This window comes from Gracilinanus agilis, chromosome 1 (assembly GCF_016433145.1).
Source record: "Gracilinanus agilis isolate LMUSP501 chromosome 1, AgileGrace, whole genome shotgun sequence".
NCBI classification, from domain to species: Eukaryota; Metazoa; Chordata; class Mammalia; order Didelphimorphia; family Didelphidae; genus Gracilinanus; species Gracilinanus agilis.
The window spans coordinates 92,513,347-92,534,359 of NC_058130.1; the positions used below are offsets into that span (position 1 = coordinate 92,513,347).

General features: G+C 38.2%; 1 protein-coding gene across 1 annotated transcript in view; it reads left to right on the forward strand.

Annotated features, from left to right (window-relative positions):
• Positions 1 to 1,095: 1,095 nt before the first annotated feature.
• SLC25A20 (solute carrier family 25 member 20) overlaps positions 1,096 to 21,013 on the forward strand; it is a 46,121-nt gene continuing 26,203 nt past the window's right edge. The window contains exons 1-2 of the mRNA XM_044680228.1: positions 1,096 to 1,302; positions 19,216 to 19,308. Of these exons, the coding sequence (XP_044536163.1) occupies positions 1,177 to 1,302; positions 19,216 to 19,308 (219 nt within the window). The 5' untranslated portion in view covers positions 1,096 to 1,176. The remainder of the gene's footprint in view (positions 1,303 to 19,215; positions 19,309 to 21,013) is intronic.

The window sequence follows — 21,013 nt, forward strand, 5'->3', positions numbered from 1 at the left end:
GAATGGACTATTTAGCAATATACTGTTTTTTTTTCTTTCAGGGTCATTTTAACCTTAGGGAAGCAAGAAAGCCCTGGTTTCTGACTCTCACACATTGTCCATGAGAAAGTGTCCTAATTTCTTAGTTTCAGTTTCCTCATCTGCAAAATGGGATAATAATGCTTGTTATTGGCCTACTTCAAAGGGTTATAGTGAAGCTCAAATGAGATAATGTATGTAAATTGCCTTATGAATTTTAAAGTCCTATATAAAATTCGATTATTATAAAGTCTGAAGAGGTGGTGCTCAGTGGTTAGGTTTGGAAATTCCTCTGGACATTACTGGGCTTCAGTTGGAATTCTTAGTGTTTTGCTTTATATTAAATGGTTAGTCTGAGTATTTGCATAGATCTGAGGGTCCTTTTACCTTTTCTATAGACCTATATAGCAGGAGACAAATTCTGCTCAATTTCGTAGAATCCTTAGTAACTCCATTGAAAGACAGTGATTTGTGAGATGTTCCCAGGATTGAAACTGGTCCATATAAATCCGGAATCACAAGTTTTACAAATACATACCCCTACGGGTAGTAAGTGAGAACCCATAACAGTAAAACTTGGTTTGCAATCCAATTTAATTCAATCTAACAGGTATGTAAGTATCTCCCTAGTGCAGGCAGTAAACGCGGTAGGTCCAAAGAAAAACAAACAAGCAAACAAAAACCCAAACCTTTATCTTCAAAACCAATAGGTTGTCTGACCCTGGGCAGAGAAATTAACCTTTCTCATCCGGTTTCCTCCTAGGAAGTCTCTTGCATATAAATCCTACGAATCTAGCGCATCCGTGTTTTCTGACAACAGTAAACATTTGAGAGATGCAACAGTACTAAATAATCCGAATCCAGGGGGTCTTTCAATTACTCTATGTCCTTCTCGGGGTCTCAGTTTCCTCGTTTGAAGAATGCAAATATAATCCTCGAATCTCCCAGCCAGCAGGAAAGAGCAAACACGCCGACCCGGGGAGGCAAAGGGCGTGGCGACGGAGGGCGTGGCCAGGATGACTGCTGAGAGGGTCCGTCCCGCAACGCCTCCAGTTTCCCAGCATGCTCCCCGCTAGAGGCCCCGCCTCCCTCCCCCAATGTGGGGGAAAGGTCGGCAGTTGCAGCCCGAGCTGGATTAAGGCTTGAGGGATCGGCACCATGGAGGTTGAGGAAATTAGGGAGCTTGAGGAGAAGGCGCCCATCAGCCCCTTGAAGAACTTCCTGGCTGGAGGCTTCGGCGGCATGTGCCTGGTGTTTGTGGGTCACCCGCTGGACACAGTGAAGGTGTGGGACTAGCCGGAGCCGGGGCCGGTACTGGGACCGCTCCGGGGGCGGGGGGGGGGGAGGGCTCAGGGATGGAGGGAGAATGCTAGATGGGGAGGTGGTGGTCGAGTACGCTCCTGCTTCCGGTGAGGGGCTGGAAAGCGGTGCATGACGGGAGCCTAAGGCGAGGACCAGCTGGGCCTGAACCTTTGGGTAGGCTGGGCTGGGTTGAGCTGGCTCATCCCGGGAAGGGTGTCTTTCTGTCCAAGATGAGGAGACCAAAGTGCAGGAGGAATGACTTGTTTGTCGTTAATGGTCAGCCTGGGACTTAACCCCGCTCTGCCTAACTCCTCAGTTTCCTCTGTAAAATCGAGATACCAGTCTTTGTACTCACTGCCTTCTAAGGTGGTAGGGAAAATCTAATAAAGGATATGTTTGGGCAACGTGCCTTTGACAAGACCTTTCACCTACTGACCACGATTCTCATCCTCAGTCTTTTGCCCTTGCGTTTTCCCATCTATTCCTTCACTCCCTTGTTTCTAAGGGTCAGTTTCCTTCTTGTAAAATGAGGGGATTGAACTAGATGAGCTCTAAGGCCTCTTCTCGCTCTGAGAGTCTGTGAGTTTGTGGGAAGCTGAATGAGAGCCTAGGAGAAATTGGGTCTTAGTATCCTGCAGCTATGTAGATGTACAGATAAAGAAATTATTCATCAAACATTAATTAGATGTTTAAAATGTGTGTGTGAGATACAAAGGTTAGATAAAACTTTTCCTCCTAGATTTTACTTTTCTTTAAGTGGCTAAAAAAATTTATTGGATAAAGTTCTGGAGTCAGAAAGATTCATATGTTTTGGCCTCAGACCCTGGGCTAAGCACTTAACCTTGTTTGCCTCAGTTTCCTCATCTGTAAAATGAGCTGGAGCCAGAAATGGCAAACCACTTATCTTTTGCCAAGAAAACACCAAAAATTAGGGTCACAAAGACTGGGACACCATTGAAAAGACTGAACAACCACCAGTATTTGAGAAATGCAAGACTAAGTTTTGTGTTAGACCTAGGGGGAAATTATAGGGATAGAAAGAAAATGTAATCTGATGCAAGAGAGTGCTGTTGAAGGATGTTAAAGATAAAACATCTACTGTTTCACTAGAAAGAATAATAGGAGGAGTTCCTTTATGGACTGTGAACAGTGAACAGTTTAATTTAAGTCCACAAGCATTTATTAAGCACTTATTATGTGTTACTAAGCAAGACATCTTGCTAAGCACTGGGAAAACAAAGAGTGGCAAAAGTAAAAACTATTGTATTTGCTTATTCATTTATCAAACTTTCTACCCTATTTTGCAAATGCAAAATTTTCTTTCCTCTGCCTTTGTACATTCTGTTCTCTTGGCCTTTAATGTTTCTTTCCCCAAAATAACATATTGAACCTGTCCTTTCAAGCCCAACTGAAATACTACCTCCTCTGGGAAACCTCCCCTGAGCCCTTTGTGGATAGCAATCTTCCCATTCAGACCTCTCACTACAGCCCAGTTTGACACCTTTCTGATAGAATATTGTATATTATAGTTGTCATTGCTTGTATCTTACTCCTTATTCTAGTTTATGATTCATGAAAGCAGAGCTCATATCATGTCCAGCATCTAGCATAGTAATATGCACATAATAGGCATATAATAAATATTTCTGTAATGAATGAATGGAAGAAACAGCGTTAGGTTTTGATCCTTAGGCTCATAGGTTTTTGAAAGGTATACATGGCACTTTAGAATATTGGTGTTGTAGAACAGCAGTGTCAAATTCAGGTTTAGAAATGCTGAGCTAGATAGAAATGGAATTGGGAAATGTTTAATAAATAACATACACTACAATATAGATAATGTTAATTTGTAGTTTTCTAAGTCAATATGTAGCTCACAGGGATCTATTTCCATTTGAGTTTGACACTGCTGTTCTAAAAAATGTTTTGATTGTTGATAGTTTCAAGGTGGAGGGAAAGAGACTACAGTAATCCAAAATATAAAATAGTGAGTACAGAGTTCACAACAGAATTATATAGATGGGGAGTGAACAGATTTTATTAGATGGGGAAAATCTGCTTTCCCATTAAGTGAAAGCTCTTATGAAACAGTTTAAGAATGTGTCCTTTATTTTTATGCTAAGACAAAATGTAGTCTAATGAAGTGCTACAATTTAGCACAATCAAGTGCTTGATTTTCACATTAATCTGATCCTAGGAGAGGCCAGCATCTTTTAACCTTGACTCATTGAATCATTTTTATGGGTTATTTTGTATTTCTTTTTCTTGCTAATCCTGTTTTGTAGCTTTGTGGATGAGGGATAGAGAGGCAAATGCAGCAAAGCCCAGGAAGAGCTAATTAAAATATCTTGCAAATTCCCATTGCCAGGAGACTTGGCTTTTAAGATCCTACCCAGAAATGACCAATGAAAGGGAAACCAAGTTTAATTTAAGTCCACAAGCATTTATTAAGCACTTACTAAGCAAGACATCTTGCTAAGCACTGGGAAAACAAAGAGGGCCAAAGGTGAAAACTATTATATTTGCTTATTCATTTATCAAACTTTCTTTTAAACACCTGCTTTTGGAACTATCTTCTTCTTGGAACTGGACCAGATAGAAAGTTTAGAGAAGATATCATTGCCCTCATGAACTTTAGTTGAAACACAAGTATAGATAATTATTCTATGAAGTATTGCAAAATAAGTGGATTCAGACTACTCCTTACCACTCTTCAGCCTTAGAACCAATACTCTTTCTAAAACAGAGAAGGTAAGGGTTTAAAAAAAAAAAGACCCAATGAATGAATTCATTAAAACATTGGGCTGCTCTTTATTATTTATCAGCTCTGGCCTGAGATGTTACAGATAGGAGGTTTATACACTTTTTTTTTTCTTAAACCCTTACCTTCCATCTTGGAGTCAATACTGTGTATTGGCTCCAAGGCAGAAGAGTGGTAAGGGTAGGCAATGGGAGTCAAGTGACTTGCCCAGGGTCACACAGCTGGGAAGTGTCTGAGGCCAGATTTGAATCTAGGACCTCCCGTCTCTAGCCCTGGCTCTCAATCCACTGAGCTACCCAGCTGCCCCCGGTTTATACACTTATTGATAATATGGACAAATCATTTAACCTCAGCCTTGGTTTCTTCAGTTGTAAAATGGAGTAATAATAACACCCATCTCCTAGAGTTGGTGTGGGGATCAACTGAGATAATGTTTGTAAAGTGCCTGGCATCTAGTAAGCACAAAATAAATTCCTTCCCCCTTCTCACTAACCTTTAACTAAAATCAAGCACTTTCTTTAATTATCTAAAAAAATTATTCTGATACAGGTGTCTGTCTTTTTTTAAAATTAATTAATTAAGAATGTTTTCCCATAGTTACATGATTCATGTTCTTTCCCTCTCCTCTTCCCTCCCCGCTCCCTGAGCTGACAAGCAATTCCACTGGGTTATACGTGTATCATTGTTCAAAGCTCATTTCCATGTTACTCATATTTGCAATAGAGTGATCATTTAAAATCAAACTCTCCAATCATATGCCCATTGAGCCATGTGATCGATCATGTTTTTCTTCTGCATTTCGACTCCCACAGTTCTTTCTCTGGATGTGGATAGCATTCTTTCTCACAAGTCCCTCTGGATTGCTGCTAGTAGAGAAGTCCATTACATTCAGTTGTGCCATAATGTATCAGTCTCTGTGTACAATGTTCTCCTGGTTCTGATCCTTTCACTTTGCATCAGTTCCTGGAGGTCATTCCAGATCAGTGGAATTCCTCCAGTTCATCATTCCTTTCAGCACTATAGTATTCCATCACCATCATATACCACAATTTGTTCAGCCATTCCCCAATTGAGGGACACCCCCTCATTTTCCAATTTTTTGCCAACACAAAGAGCACAGCTATAAATATTTTTGTACACATATTTTTCCTTATTTCTTTGGGGTATAAACCCAGCAGTGGTATGGCTGGATCAAAGGGCAGATAGTCTTTTAAAGCCCTTTGCGCATAGTTCCAAATTGCCCTCCAGAATGGTTGGATCAATTCACAACTCCACCAACAGTGTATTAGTGTCCCAATTTTGCCTCAATCCCTCCAACATTTATCGCTTTCCTTTGCTGCCATATTGGCCAGTCTGCTAGGTTTGAGATGATACCTCAGAGTTGTTTTGATTTGCATTTCACTAATTATTAGAGATTTAGAGCACTTTTTCGTGTGTTTATTGATAGTCTGGATTTCTTTATCTGAAAACTGCCTATTCATGTCTCTTGACCATTTGATAATGTGTTTATCTGTAAGCTTAACCACACTGTAAAAGGCTGTCCATTACACAAAAAAGTTTTAAGAATCCCTTTTCTAAACCAGTGGATATCTTCATCTTTCCTTCAACCTCACAGGAAAAAGTGGCCTTTTTCTTCATAGAAGCATCAGTCTTTTGCATGTTTGTAACTATGTTTCAATCTTGTTCCTATTTCTCCTTGACTTTGTTACATTAATTATGTCCTCTCTTGCATCTTTTCTTTTTTAATTTTATTTTTAGTCATGGAAAACATACTTCCATATTGGTCATTGTTGTAAGAGCACACTCCCACATAACCAGAATCCCAAAATAAAACCAAAAATACATTGAAGTGAAAGATGACTTCAACAGTTCTTTCTCTGGAGGTGGATAGCATTCCTTGTCATAAGTCTTTCACAATTGTTCCAAATCATTGCATTTCTGAGAGTAACTAAGTTTTTGGTTTTTTTTTAAACCCTTACCTTCCGTCTTGGAGTCAATACTATGTATTGGCTCCAAGGCAGAAGAATGGTAAGGGTAGGCAGAGGGGGTCAAGAGACTTGCCCAGGGTCACACAGCTGGGAAGTGTCTGAGGCCAGATTTGTATAGCTAAGTTTTCATAGATAATCATCATAACATATTGCCATTATTGTATACAGTGTTCTCCTAGTTGTGCTTATTTGGCTCTGCAGCAGTTCTTGCAGATATTTCCAGCTTTTTTTGAAGTCATCTTGTTTATAATTTCTTTAGCACGATAGTATTCCATTACCAACATGTACCACAATTTGTTCAGCCATTCCTCAATTGATGGGCATCCCCTCAATTTCCAGATCTTTGCTACTACAAAAAGAGATGCTATAAATATTTTTTTACAGGGAGCAGCTGGGTAGCTCAGTGGAGTGAGAGCTAGGTTTAGAGATGGGAGGTCCTAGGTTCAAATCTGGCCTCAGATACTTCCTAGCTATGTGACCCTGGGCAAGTCACTTAATCCCCATTGCCTAACCCTTACCACTCTTCTGCCTTAGAATCAATTGATTCTAAGACAGAAGGTGAGGTCCTAAAAATAAATAAATAAATAACTGTTTTTGCACAATTAGGTTATTTCCCTTTTTAAATTATCTCTTTGAGGGGCAGCTGGGTAGCTCAGTGGATTGAGAGCCAGGCCTAGAGACGGGAGGTCCTAGGTTCAAATCCGTCCTCAGATACTTCCCAGCTGTGTGACCCTAGGCAAGTCACTTGACCCCCATTGCCTGCCCTTACCACTCTTCCACCTATAAGTCAATACACAGAAGTTAAGGGCTTAAAATAAAAACAAACAAACAAACAAATAAATAAATAAATAAATAAACAAGCAAGCAAGCAAATAAATGAATAAATAAATAAATAAATAATCTCTTTGGGATACAGACCTCATAGAGGTATTACTAGATCAAAGGGTATGCACAGTTTTATAGCCCTTTGGATATAGTTCCAAATTGTCCTCCAGAATGGTTGGATCAGTTCACAACTCTACCAATAATGCATTAGTGTTCCAGTTTTGTCACATGCCCTCCAACATTTACTGCTTTCCTTTACTGCTGTATTGACCAATCAGATAGCTGTAAGGTGATACCTCAGTGTTTTAATATCCACTTCTCAAGAGTGATTTAGAACATTTTTTCATATCCCTCATGTATCTTCAACAACTCTCTCAATGTACTAATTTTTTTCTCTTAATGGGCAAACACGCTGAGATTTCCCTAATTCTTAAAAAAAAAAAAAATCTCTTTTCTTGAATTTCTTTCAACCTCAGTTTTGATGCAGTGAAAAAGAGTATTAAATTTAGTCAGTGGACCTGTGTTCCACTCCTTATTTTATTTTATTTTTTACCTTGAAGGAGTCATTCATTTTCAGTAAAATGAAAAAGTTGGGCCAGATGACCTTTGAGGTCCCTTCCAATTTATAGAAGTGTGCAAATTATTTGGATCAAACAAATTTTGATATGGTTTCATTATGTGATAGCAATGGTTCATGTATACATGCTTCTGCTTATACTAAGCTGATTCAAAACATCCGATCTTCAAATACACATGTAAAACTCAGTGGAATTGCTCATTGGCTATAAGAGGGAGGTGGGAGGAGGGGAAGGAAAGAACACGAATCATGTAACCATGGAAAAATATTCTAAATCAATTAATTAAATAAGATTAAATAATAATAAAAGAAATTAAATAACAAAAGAAATTTAAAAACATTAAAAAACCCATCCAATCTTGACTAGATGAAATGGAATTAAGTTGGTTTCCCCATCTCTAATTAATTCTTTATTAATCGAGTGCTAGATTTTGTGTTCCATCGTGTTCTTTTGTTCTGTTTTTAATTCTGTGGTTCTTAAGAATGGGTATTAACTCTAAGGAAATGTAAAAATGTCGTACCTCTTAAAGAGCTTCAGGGTCTGTTGGGATATTGCATTGCAGATTAGAGTGACGAAAGCAAACATTTTAAAAATCATTCATACCCACAATGAAATAGAATCAGGCCCAGAGAAGCAACAAAGGAAAGTGTAGTCAAACTGTGGTCAAAAATGAAAAATAACACCAAGACCTGACAAATTACTGTTTCAAAATGGCCTAATTAATTCTCAGAAAACTGGTTCTTCTATAATATGGCTTAGACATTTTAAAGTTGGAAGAACAGTTAAAAGATTAGTTAAAAACAACTGCTAATCTTTTTTTTTCTAAAGAAAAATAAATGCTTATTGACGGCAACGCAATATAAAGACTGGCATAGTGAAGATCGAAAAAAGGTAATTTTTACTAATGAAACTCCCTTTTAAATTTAGAACAATAATAAAACTATTATCAGAAGTCCAGGTGAATTGTAAGAACTGGGCATCATCATGGGCCTATAAAATAGCCATCAAAAACAGTTGGGCTAGATTATTTTTTTTTTTACTTCCAGTGGTCCCTTATTGAGGGAATAATTAATTCTGATAAATATATTGGTACACTGAGAAGTAGAATTGTTCTGAAATTATAGAAATTCTCCAATGGAGATAGAACAATGTGACCTTGTACCCTGTGATATGTCACAAAGGGTTAAGCCATGTATCTAAGAGATGGAGATAAATAGGCTTTCATGGCCTGGGAATTTGCCTGATTCAAACCTCATTGGAAACCTATGAACTATAGTGAAGTGTAGCGTTGGAAAAATAGATTTGTTTGAGGTATTCTTAAATATTCATATGTAGTAGAAATGTTATTTTATGATAGAGAAGTAAATGTGCCAAAATTTTGAGAATTCAGTGCCATTCATACAAGTGATCAAACATAAGAAGATGGTGTCTCATTAATTTTTTTTTTAAACCCTTGTACTTCGGTGTATTGTCTCATAGGTGGAAGATTGGTAAGGGTGGGCAATGGGGGTCAAGTGACTTGGCCAGGGTCACACAGCTGGGAAGTGGCTGAGGTCGGGTTTGAACCTAGGACCTCCTGTCTCTAGGCCTGACTCTCACTCCACTGAGCTACCCAGCTGCCCCCTGTCTCATTAATTTTTAAAAGCTTTATAAGTTCTAAAGTTTATTATGTCAGAACATTTAGATATTTTGCTTTGTCCTGGTTAATTTAATTAACACTGTAACTGTTTCCTGTTCTCCTTCACTGCTAGATTTTTAGAAAAAGCACTTCCCCTTTCTTGTTATTTGATTTCTCTTCCCATAACTAGTAACACAGCCACCTTCAAGATCACTAATGGCTTCCTTATTAATTTTTTTAATTTTTTAATCTTACCTTCTCTCTTGGAATTGATACTAAGAAGTTGCCAAGTATTGGACTTCAGAGTCAAAAAATCTGGGTTGAGTTACTTACTAGCTATGTGGCTTGGAAAAGTCACTTGACTTTTCTAAAACTCTTATCTCCTATAGCCTATCAAATGAGGGAAGGAAGAAGTGAGGATGGTCTGGATGATTAGCTAGGTTCCTTCCCATCTGACGTTCTGTGATTACTTTCTGTTAGGGATTTTACTTGTTCTTTCTCTGTCCTCTCTTAAAATACAAATATTCCTTTTTATATTTCTATAAATTTAGGGAGAAATAATATACATTGAGTCATAAGATTTAGCAACTGATTGGATATTTAAGGTAGAGGAGAGGTAGTAGTTAGGAAGATTATCTTTCCCTCAATCTTTCTTTAGAACTAGAGCCCCCCTTTTTCTAGCCACTTGGAAAGAAGCTACCTTTTTTTCCAATTACCTCTGTCTTTTTGTCACACTTATACTTCAAACTCAATAGGTCCCAAACTGATCTTTGTTCCTCACTCCCCTCCCTAATCCCTGGGGGGTGGGGGTACTTCAAACTCAATAGGTCCCAAACTGGGGGTGGAGTTAAAGCATTTCTTTTATCACAATTTCTCCATTTCTGTTGATGGTTTTTCCATCCTCCTAGTCATCCAGATTTGAGACCTTAATCATTTCTGACTTCTTTCTTACCTTCTTATAGCCAGAGAGAGAGAGAGAGAGAGAGAGAGAGAGAGTGAATTTATGAGCTTTATCTGGAATTTGGCAAACCTGTGTTTAATCCAAACTTTTTATCTTGAAAGTATTCCTTTGAAGTAGCAATCTGTATTGCTTCCCCTTGTCTGTCACTAATCCACATCCATCATATATCATTGTGTAGTGATTTTGCTAATAAATACCTCAAGCTAAAGCACGAGCTCCAGCACTCTGCTCAAATCTTCCATTTGCTCTCTACTTCATTCTTTCATGCTTAGTTGTCCCTCCTGGTCAAAGAATCCTGTGTTGGCTTGCCTGCAGGCCACATAAGATGATAGTAACTTAGATCTCACCATCACCCATAACTGTGCCAGTTATCTTCCAACTCCTAGGCACATAACCATATCAGCTCGATCTGCTTTATTGCCATATTTTCTCATTTTGACTGGGTCTTCACTCTTACTTGGCAATCAATTTTATTTTTTTAGTTTTATTTTAAAAATATTTTTCCATGTTTACGTGATTCTTTTTCTTTCCCAACCTTTTCCCTCCCCTTCCTCCCAGAGCCAACAAGCAATTCCACTGGGTTATACAAATGTTATCACTTGATATCTATTTTCATGTTATTCATTTTTGCAATAGAGCAATCTTTTAAAACCAAAACTCCAAATAATATACCCATATAAACAAGTGATGTTGTATGTTTTCTTCCGCGTTTCTACTCCCACAGTCCTTTCTCTTGATCTGAATAGCATTCCTTCTCATAAGTCCTTCAGGATTATCCTGGATCATTGCTACTAATAGTAAAGTCCATTGGGTTGTTCCATAATATTTCTTTCTTTCTTTTTTTTTTTTTTTTTAAATTTTAAACCCTTAACTTCTGTGTATTGTCTCATAGGTGGAAGAGTGGTAAGGGTAGGCAATGGGGGTCAAGTGACTTGCCCAGGGTCACACAGCTGGGAAGTGTCTGAGGCTGGATTTGAACCTAGGACCTCCCATCTCTAGGCCTGGCTCTCAATCCACTGAGCTACCCAGCTTCCCTGTTCCATAATATTTCACTTTCTGTGTACAATGTTCTCTTGGTTCTGTTCATTTTACTCTGCATTGGTTCATGAAGGTTCTTCCAGTTCATGTAGAAATCCTCCAGTTCATCATTCCTTACAGCACAATAGTATTCCATCACCATCATATACCACAATTTGTTCAGCCATTCCCCAATTGAGGGACACCCCCTCATTTTCCAATTTTTTGCCAACACAAAGAGTGCTGCTATAAATATTTTTGTGCAACCCTTTTTTATTATCTCTTTGGGGTACAAACCTAGTAGTGGTACCGGCAATCTATTTTAAATTTTATTTTTCATTGATGAATTTTGTTTTTTATTCCACAGATATTTCCTGATATACCATTTTTGGTCCATGGGAAACTGTTTTGTTACAGAACAACTGTATCTTACAGGATATTCACTATTTCCCTCTTGTAGTTCTCCAGTTCTATAGATGAAGGAAATACCATTATCCGTTCTCCATACCAAGATTAGATTGTAATCCTTTTTTTCTTTCATTATTAATTCTTATTTCACTCTCAACAGCATCTATTATGACTCTTCCATGTTCCTCTGGCCTTTCTCAGGAAAGGATATTGTTTCCTACTTTCCTGAGAAAGTGAAGGCCAGTTGTCATGAGCTTCCTTTTCCCCCTTCTCTACACCTTATAACTCCTGTGTGTCATTACCCATCCTTTCCTTTCTACTTTGCTCCAGTCTCTAAGGAAGAATTGCTCCTTCTTTTTTTTTTTTTTTTTTTTTTAAACTCTCACCTTCCATCTTAGAGTCAATACTAAGTTTTGATTTCCGGGCATAAGAATGGTAAGGGCTAGGCAATGGGGGTTAAGTGACTTGCCTAGGGTCACACAGCTAGGAACTGTCTATAGTCATATTTGAACCCAGAACCTCTTGTTTCTAAACTTGGCTAGATTCGCCTTTAACATTTACTTTTTTCTTCTGATAGTCTTTTTTTCCCCCCAAACCCTTGCCTTCTGTCTTAGTATTGCTATAAAGTATCAATTCCAAGGAAGAAGAATGATAAGGGATAGGCAGTTGGGGTTAAGTGACTTTCCCAGGGTCACACATCTAAGGAGTGTCTGAAGCCAGCTAGATTTGAATCCAGAGACTCCTGTTTTCAGGCCCAGCTCTCATCCACTGAGCCATTGAGCTGCCCCGATCTCCATTCTTCTTCTTCTTTTTTTTGGTCTCCATTCTTTTTTTATAATTGGAATTTTTTTTATTTAATGAATTAATTAAAAATATCCATGAAAAAGACTTGTACAAAAATATTTATAGCCACACTCTTTGTGGTGGCAAAGAATTGGAAAATGAGGGAATGCCCTTTGATTGGGGAATGGATGAACAAATTGTGGTATCTGATGGTGATGGAATACTATTGTGCTCAAAAGAATAATGAACTGGAGGAATTCCATGTGAACTAGAACGACCTCCAGGAATTGATGCAGAGTGAAAGGAGCAGAACCAGGACAACATTGTACACAGAGACTGATACATTATGGCACAACTGAATGTAATGGACTTCTCTACTAGCAGCAATGCAATGATCCAGGACAATTCTGAGGGACTTATGAGAAAGAACACTATCCACATCCAGAGAAAGAACTGTGGGAATAGAAACACAGAAGAAAAACAATTGCTTGATTACATGGGTCGATGAAGATATGACTGGGGATATAGATTCTAAATGATCACCCTAGTGCAAATATCAATAATATGGAAATAGGTCTTGATCAATGACACATGTAAAACCCAGTAAAATTGCACATCAGCTATGGGAGGGAAAAACATCAATCATGTAATCATGGAAAAAATTTTTTTTAATTTGGCAACTTATTTAATTAATTTAGAATATTTTTCCCATGGTTACCTCTTTCTTTCCCTTCCTCTTTCCTCCCCCCCAAAAGACATCCCCTTATTTTCCAATTTTTTTGCCACCACAAAGAACACGGCTATAAATATTTTTAAAGCCCTTTGGGCATAGTTCCAAATTGCCATCCGGAATGGTTGGATCAATTCACAACTCCACCAGCAGTGCATTAATGTCCCAATATTGCCACATCCCCTCCAACATTTATTACTTTCCTTTGCTGTCATTTTGACCAATCTGCTAGGTGTGAGGTGTATGATACCTTAGAGTTGTTTTGATTTGCATTTCTCTAATTATAAGAGATTTAGAACACTTTTTCATATGCTTATTGATAGTTTTGATTTCTTCCATTCTTTTCTTGAAAAACCATTTGATCCCTTTCTCATACACCAATACCATTACTTTTCACCTGGATTGTCACAATAACCTTGTTCCCTCTTTCTAGGATCTTCCTTTTCAATCCTGCCTGCCTTTTCCTCCTCATATAAAATCATCTTTCTAAAACAGCTCTTACCTTGTTCCTCCCCTGCTCAAAACCAATCTGGACTCTTTGTTTATAGGATAAAATGCAAGCTACCCAGCCAGCTTGGTATTTAAGGCCCTCTATCATCTGGCTTCCTTTCCAGCCTAATCTCATTGGATAAACTATTTTCATTTATCTATATCTATTTTGAGGCTAGGTCTCCCTGTCACCCAAGCTGAAAATGTATGAATCACTTAAGGGCCTGATCCCATTTCTTGTTAGCACCCTGCTCTGTTTCTAACCTGACTTGTTTGTCCTACCTTTAGCCACCAGTTCACTCATCCCCTCTTCCTGGGAACTCACCATATTGGTGTTGTACTTTCTTTTTTTAAAAATTCATTTATTTATTTATAATATTTTCCTTTGATTACATGATTCATATTCTTTTCCCCCCTCTTCCCTCCTCCCTCCCATAGGCAAGGAGCAATTCCACTGGGTTTTACATGTATCATTGATCAAGACCTATTTTCATATTATTAATGTTTACAATAGAGTGATTATGGAGAGTCAATATCCCCAGTCATATTCCCATCAACCCATGTGATTAATTATTTGTTTTTCTTCTGTGTTTCTATTCCCACTGTTCTTTCTCTGGATGTGAATAGTGTTCTTTCTCATAAGTCCCTTAGAATTGTCCTGGATCACTCATTGCTGCTAGTAGAGAAGTCCATTACATTTGATTGTGCCAGTGTATCTATCTCTGTGTACAATGTTCTTCTGGTTCTGCTTCTTTTGCTTTGCATCAATTCCTGGAGGTCATTCCAGTTCACATGGAATTCCTCCAGTTCATTATTGCTTTCAGTGGCGCTGGACTTTCAAGTGATCCACTAACTTTAACCTTCTTTGAGTAGGGATTAAAGGCTTGAATAATTATTAAGGTTTTACTTAATACTTTATTTTACTTTTACTATGCTACGTCCTGGAGATAGAATTGCAAGCAACAAGATAGTCCCTGACATCCAGGAGCAGAAGGTAGAAGGAATGGTATAAGTAGAGGAGAGAGTAGATGCTTGGGCCCTAGCAGAATAAGGTTAGAGATTACTTGCCAAGGCCATGGACCCCAGACAGTTCAGTAGAGAGGAGGTAAAGATGGTGATTGGAACAGAGAAGTCATGGTTTGGAGGGTCTCTCCTTTCTAATCCATTCTCCCCACAGCTACCCAATTGATATTCCTAAAGCACAAGCCTAACCATTTCACTCCTGACTTCAAGAGATTTCTGGAGCTCCCCAGTGCTAGTAGGACAAAATAAACTGGCATTTAATGCACTTTGCAGGCTGCCCTTCATATATTCTGCTATTCAGTCAGACAGAATTTCTTGTGTTCCCTGTACACTTCATTTCATCTTCTGTGACTATCCAGACTGCCTCTCATGCCAGAATGTCTCTTTTCTTCACCTTTGCCTCCACCCTCTTCCAGGCTGAGCCTAGGTGGATACCACATTCTAAAAGACAACTTGCCCTAGTTCTTTAGTGGTTAGTTTTGTACCTATTCTCCACTATAATTTATTTCTTATATATAGTAACCTATATTGATTTTTAATAGGTATAGAGTATAAGGTAAATTCCTGAAGGGCAAGATTAGTCTCATTTTAAATTTATAAATCCAGGGCCTAGCATAGAGGATGGCACATTGCAGTCACTTTATAAATGCATGCCAATTTAAAATCCATGTACCAGTTGCATACCCCCCAGTTGAATATAATCTTTTTTCTTTGAATCTCCAATATTAGTCCAGTAGCTTTCAGTAGTAATTTAGCTAAGCATATGTTTATTGTTGAATTCTATATTCTTTCCTTAAAGTAACCCATGCAAATGTAAATGATGTGACTGGGTAATCTAGGTTTAACTAGGTTAAAAGATAAGGTCTTTGTTTAAGACTACAATTATGCCTCTTTGATTGGTGGAGACATCCCCTGGTGATCACTTCCCTGGTTGTGACTGGGAGATCTTATTGATTATAGTAGGAAACCTATTTGGAGGATAATGATTCTGGCTTCTAGAGGTGTTTAGACTGCCTCAGTAATTGATTAAAAACTAGAATTTTAGCCGTAAGTTATCTTATGACTTCTAAGACCAGACCATAGCTTCCTAGTACTTGAACCTAAAAAGGGAACAAACAGATCTGCTAGAGGTTTATAAAGATATGGAGAGAGTTGAAACATCAGAGAGCTAAAAAATGACTTTGGTCCCAGAGTGTGAAGCTTGTCTATCGGCTCAATTTCCCTCAGTAATGGTAGCTATGGAGGGGTTATGGCAGAACCTCTCAGCCCAAGAGATGGTAGCATCAAAGTAGCAAGAGTTCTGAACCCCAAATTACTTTGTTGATTGATTGCCCTAGTCTATTAATTGAGTAAAGGAGATTAAGAGTTCGCTTAAGTTTCTTATCTCTTCCCTGGTTGTCCAAACCACAGGGTGGTGCTATATGTCTGGAGAATCATATAGACCTGTATATTGGGAAGGTGGGATTCACTGGAGAGGGAAAAGAATTAAATATACTGTTTATGGGCTATTGTGACTCCTTCATATGTTGGTTTGCCCCAACATAAAGTCCCAAACAAATGCTTCATATTTTAATTTTTAAACTTGTTAAAGTGACCCTGGTTATACTTTCTATACTTGTACTAACTACTTTATAGAGTTGTCATAGGATTTATGTTTTCTGTGGAGTGAAATAAAGGCTACCCTATACTTCAAATGTATTGTTACTTGGGCATGTGCACAGGGGTGGAGGGCCTTTTACCAACATCATAGACATCTAGCCATAACTTTTTCTGAGGTTTCTAGTGGAAGCTGTAATGGACATGAGTCATGACTTAGTTTTAGAGATGTGGAGTATCTTCCTCTAACTCCCTTAGCCATTTTGTTTCAGATACCAGGCCACAGGGTATATAGGAGTTATAAGTCCCATATTTTTTTTTTCTAAACTTGACAAGCCCAAACCTTCCCATATTAAAAAAAAACCAAAAAACAGAAAAAGATGACTTTATATGAACACTGCATAATTGCATTCAGCATGGTTTTCTTTTAAAGTAAAAATAAATTCAGCATGAAAATACCAACACATCTTTATTTGTCTCTTTTCCTTTCTCCATTTCCTTTTGCTCTTTTCTATGCATTTTAAAAGTATGCTATTGACACTCTTTTATTTGATATCACTACTCTTCTTTAATCTTCCCTTCCACTCCCCCCTAAAAAGCCTCCTTTGTAACAAATATAATCAAGCCAAACAAATCCATATACTGGCCTATGTCTGAAGTCATAGGTATTTTTCTGTACCTCTTAGTTGTCACTTCTCAGCAAAGAGTAGGAAGCAAATTCCAACATCAGCCTTTTTGAGTCATTATTGGTCATTACACTGAGGCAGCTAGGTGGGGCAGTGGCAGAATATTAGCCTTAGGGTCAGAAAGAACTCAATTGAGGGCAGCTGGGAGGCTCAGTGGATCGAGAACCATGTCTAGAGATGGGAGGAACTTGGTTTAGATCTGGCCTCAGATACATCCTCGGATGTGTGACCCTGGACAAGTCGCTTAACCGTCATTGTCTAGCTTTTACCACTCTTCTGCCTTGGAATTAATACATAGTATTGATTCTAAGATGGAAAGTAAAGGTTTAAAAAAAAAAGAAGGAAAGGAAAAAAAAAGAAAGAATTGAATTGGAATCCAGCTTCAGATACTTTCTAGCTGTGTGACTTTAGGCAAATCCGTGAACCTCTCAGCCTGTTTCCTCATCTGTAAAATGGGAATAATGATAACATACTATCATAGGGTTGTCATGAGGGTCAAATGAGGTAACATATAAAGTGTGTTGCAACCTTAAAAGATATATATGTGCATGTACACACACACGCACACATATATGCACTGTAATTTTTGAGGCAGCGAGGTAGCGCTGTTTGTTTGTTGCTGAATTGACTAGTTATACCCAACTCTTTGACCCTGTTTGGAATATTCTTGGCAAAGATACTGGAGTGGTTTGCTATTTCCTTCTGTAGCTCATTTTACAGATAATGAAACTGAGACAAACAAGAGTTAAGTGACTTTCCTAGGGTTATATAGCTAGTACATATCTGAGGTCAAATTTGAACTCAGGTCCTTCTGACTCCAGGCTTGGTGCTCAATCTACCTAGCCACCTACTTATCCCATAGTGGATGGTGTTGGACTTCAATTCAGGAAGTTCTGAGCATGAAGTGTTGTACCAGTCACATATTAGCTGTGTGACCCTAGTATCTGACATTGTATGTGCTTAATGAGTGCTGGTTGAATTGAATTTCATAAGAAAAGTCCTAACAAGCAAAGAATGGGTAATTTGATTAAGGACAGCCAAACACATTCTCAGTGAAGTGGAAAATATGGATTTTATTAATGGAATTTACTTGATTTTTTACCATCATTGGCTTTTCTTACAGGAACAGGTACATTTTTCTTTGTATCCTGGCTCATTTGCCTTCTATTATGCCTTCTTCAAAAGTTCTTGGTTGATTTTATAATAATAACTGACACAGAACTCAAATGTTTATAAAGCATTTTACAAACATTGTTCTCATTTCACAGATGAGGATACTAAGGCCCAGGTCAGTTAAATTATTTGCCCAGTGTCACACATCTTGGAAATATTTTAGATGGGATTTAAATTCAGATCTTTATGACTCTATCTTCAGCAGTCTATTATTCCACTTATTTATTCTGTATTCCCTTAAGGTTTGATCTCTTTTTGTCCACTGGCTTTTTCTTTCTTGTTTTTGATGTCTATTTTCCTTCCTTATTTTTAAAAAAAGATACAAACAAAATCTTCACTACCTTATAGTTATTCCTTTTTTTTTAAACCCATACCATCTCCTTAGAAGCAATAGTCAGTATCGTTTCCAAGATAGAAGAGCAACAACAATTTCAATAAGATAAGGCTGGAATCAAAAGTTAGAGGGCCTTGAGTGTCAGTGTAAGGATTTTAGACACGATTTGCTGAGCAGTGGGAAGACATACATGTTCTTAAGCATAGGAGTGATATGATGAAAATACAATACTTTAGAAAGATGAGTCTGGACATTGGAGAAGGAAGGAGCAGGAAGCAAGGGATCAATTAATGATAATATTGGTATAGTATAGTACTTTATATCTTTTATATAATTTGAGCCTCCCTGTGATATATATTAGGGATTACAGATATTATAGACTAGAGTAAATAAGTGGTCAGGGACAAAGTCACTTGTGAGTTACTAGCATGGAGCATTGGTTGAAGCCATGAGTAGGTGAGTTCTATGAGGGAGTCGATGAAACAGAACCAAGGGCCATTCGTTTGAAAAGTCCTACAAAGAGAGGATGGGAAAAAGAGGATGGAATAGACAGGGAGGCAGAAGGAAAGCCAGAATGGAGTCTTAGAGAAACCCAGTCTTAGAGAGAGTTTGAAGAAAGATTCAAATGATTTGCAGTCTCAAATGTGGCAAAAAGGGAAATGGATGAGGACAGAGAAAAATTGGATTTTGTAAGAAAAAAATTATTAGGCATTTTCAGTATAGCTTTGTAGGGATGGAAGTCAGAACCCAAGAGACTGGGGAGAATAATGTGTTTTAAGAAAGTAGAAATGTTAGCTATCACCTCCATATTTGGAAAGTTTGACAGCAAGAAGAAAAAAGATAACAAGGGAGTAGAAAATCCAAATATCAGTCAATCTGTTTTGAATAAATGATAGATGACTGCATTTTAATGCTTATTTTACAGGTAAGACTCCAGACTCAGCCAAAGAGTCAGCTAGGACAACCTTCCCTCTACTCTGGGACCTTTGACTGTTTCAGAAAGACACTTGTTAAAGAGGTAAGAACCTTGCCATGACCTCCCTTAGACAAACCACAGTCTTTTATTATTCTTTTCAGAACAGAATGTCTACAGTGCTGCCTCTTCTCTCTGATCTTTTTTGTCAAAGTCTTTTTTATCCACTGACGCCATCAAACCATTACTTTGTATATATAAGTATATCTTGTGAAACGACTCCCTTTTTGGGGAAGTTAGATCAAGACTGGCTTTGAACCAAGATTAGGGAGGAGGAAAGGCTTTTAGGCTTGCATCTAAATTATCCTGTAGTGACTAAAGTTGCTTCTCAAATGAGCTGGTTGTTCTCCCTCCCCACTGCCTTCCTCTATTCTTGATTCTTTGATGTAAAAAAAAAAAAAAAGGTGGCATGATTATTGTCAGATACATCCCATCTCTGACTATCTCTTTCACCATCGTTGTCCCCAACAGTGACCCTTCCCATGTTGACAAGGGTGAAAAAAACAGTTTAAGAAAACCAGCTGACATGCTACCTGTTGTAAAAACTAAATTAAATTAACCCTCTGATCCTTATAGAGAGCCATTCTGAACTATTCTAACTGGCCACGTGATCATTCCTCTCATTGTGTTCTATCTCAGCCACTATCTTTTCATGCCGTGTCCAAGGGCATAGAGACAGCATACTTCCTGGAAACCCCCTCTTTTATTTTTTCTTCTTTACCCCTGGATTTTAACCTGATCCTTTCCGGGTCCACATGCCTACCTCACTGTCTTGTGACTCATGGTGGAGTGTTCTCATGTGTTGTAGTTCATATAGCTCAGGGATTCAGGTAGAATGACCTCAGTATGTGATTTCTGGGGGACGGGGTTCCCTTTACACACTGTAATAGCATATGCAGCATCAACATCCATAGTTCTTTTCCAGTTAAAGGGAAGGGAGATATATTTCCTCATTTTTCTTTTTGGAACCAAGATGGGTCAATACAATTACATTATAAGCTTATGCCTCTTAAAAATACTAGAGATTTGCCCGAACACCTTGAAATAAGACACTGAGCAAGTTTATAGTTAATGAATGTCACAGCCATTTCAAATACAGTAAGGTTGAGGAAGTGGTTGAAAGATACATTTATTGCTTGGGTCATTGTACGAAGTATCTATTGGGATTTTACAAGGATCTGCTGTGAGCAATTCCCCATTCCCCCTTCCTGGAGGAAAGAGACTTGTTTGTCTAGTTTTCACTGAGAAGTTTTCTGCTGAAGGCAACTCTTTTCCTCCCACCTCCACAAAAAAGAAAAGAATTGTTTGTCTAGTTATCACTAAGAACTTTTTTCTGCTAGTTACTTCTTAAAATCTCATAAACAAATTAATAAATCTTTGATTCCTTTTTTTGGTAGGTACTGAAAGGTGACTATGACATAGATGAAAGAAAAAGCAACAGACTTCACAGTGATTGACTTGGTTGGTTTGGGAGTGGGTTGGAAAGAATAATTCTTGAGATATAAGGAGTAGGAGGGGCTCATTGTTACAAGTGGGTTCTGGAAGCGAAACTGCCTCTGGGAAGGGAACCTTATAAGGGCACCAATAAATTTAGGCGCCCTTCCTATTTGAAGGTGCTCCTTGTATGGGGTGGGGTTGAAGTGACCAAGATATAATCCACTGTTGCTATTTGCAGAGCCTGTTGATGGTTGCCATAGAGTTTCAAAGGCCACTGCAGTTCCTGAAATGACTGTGTATCATTTGAACCAGA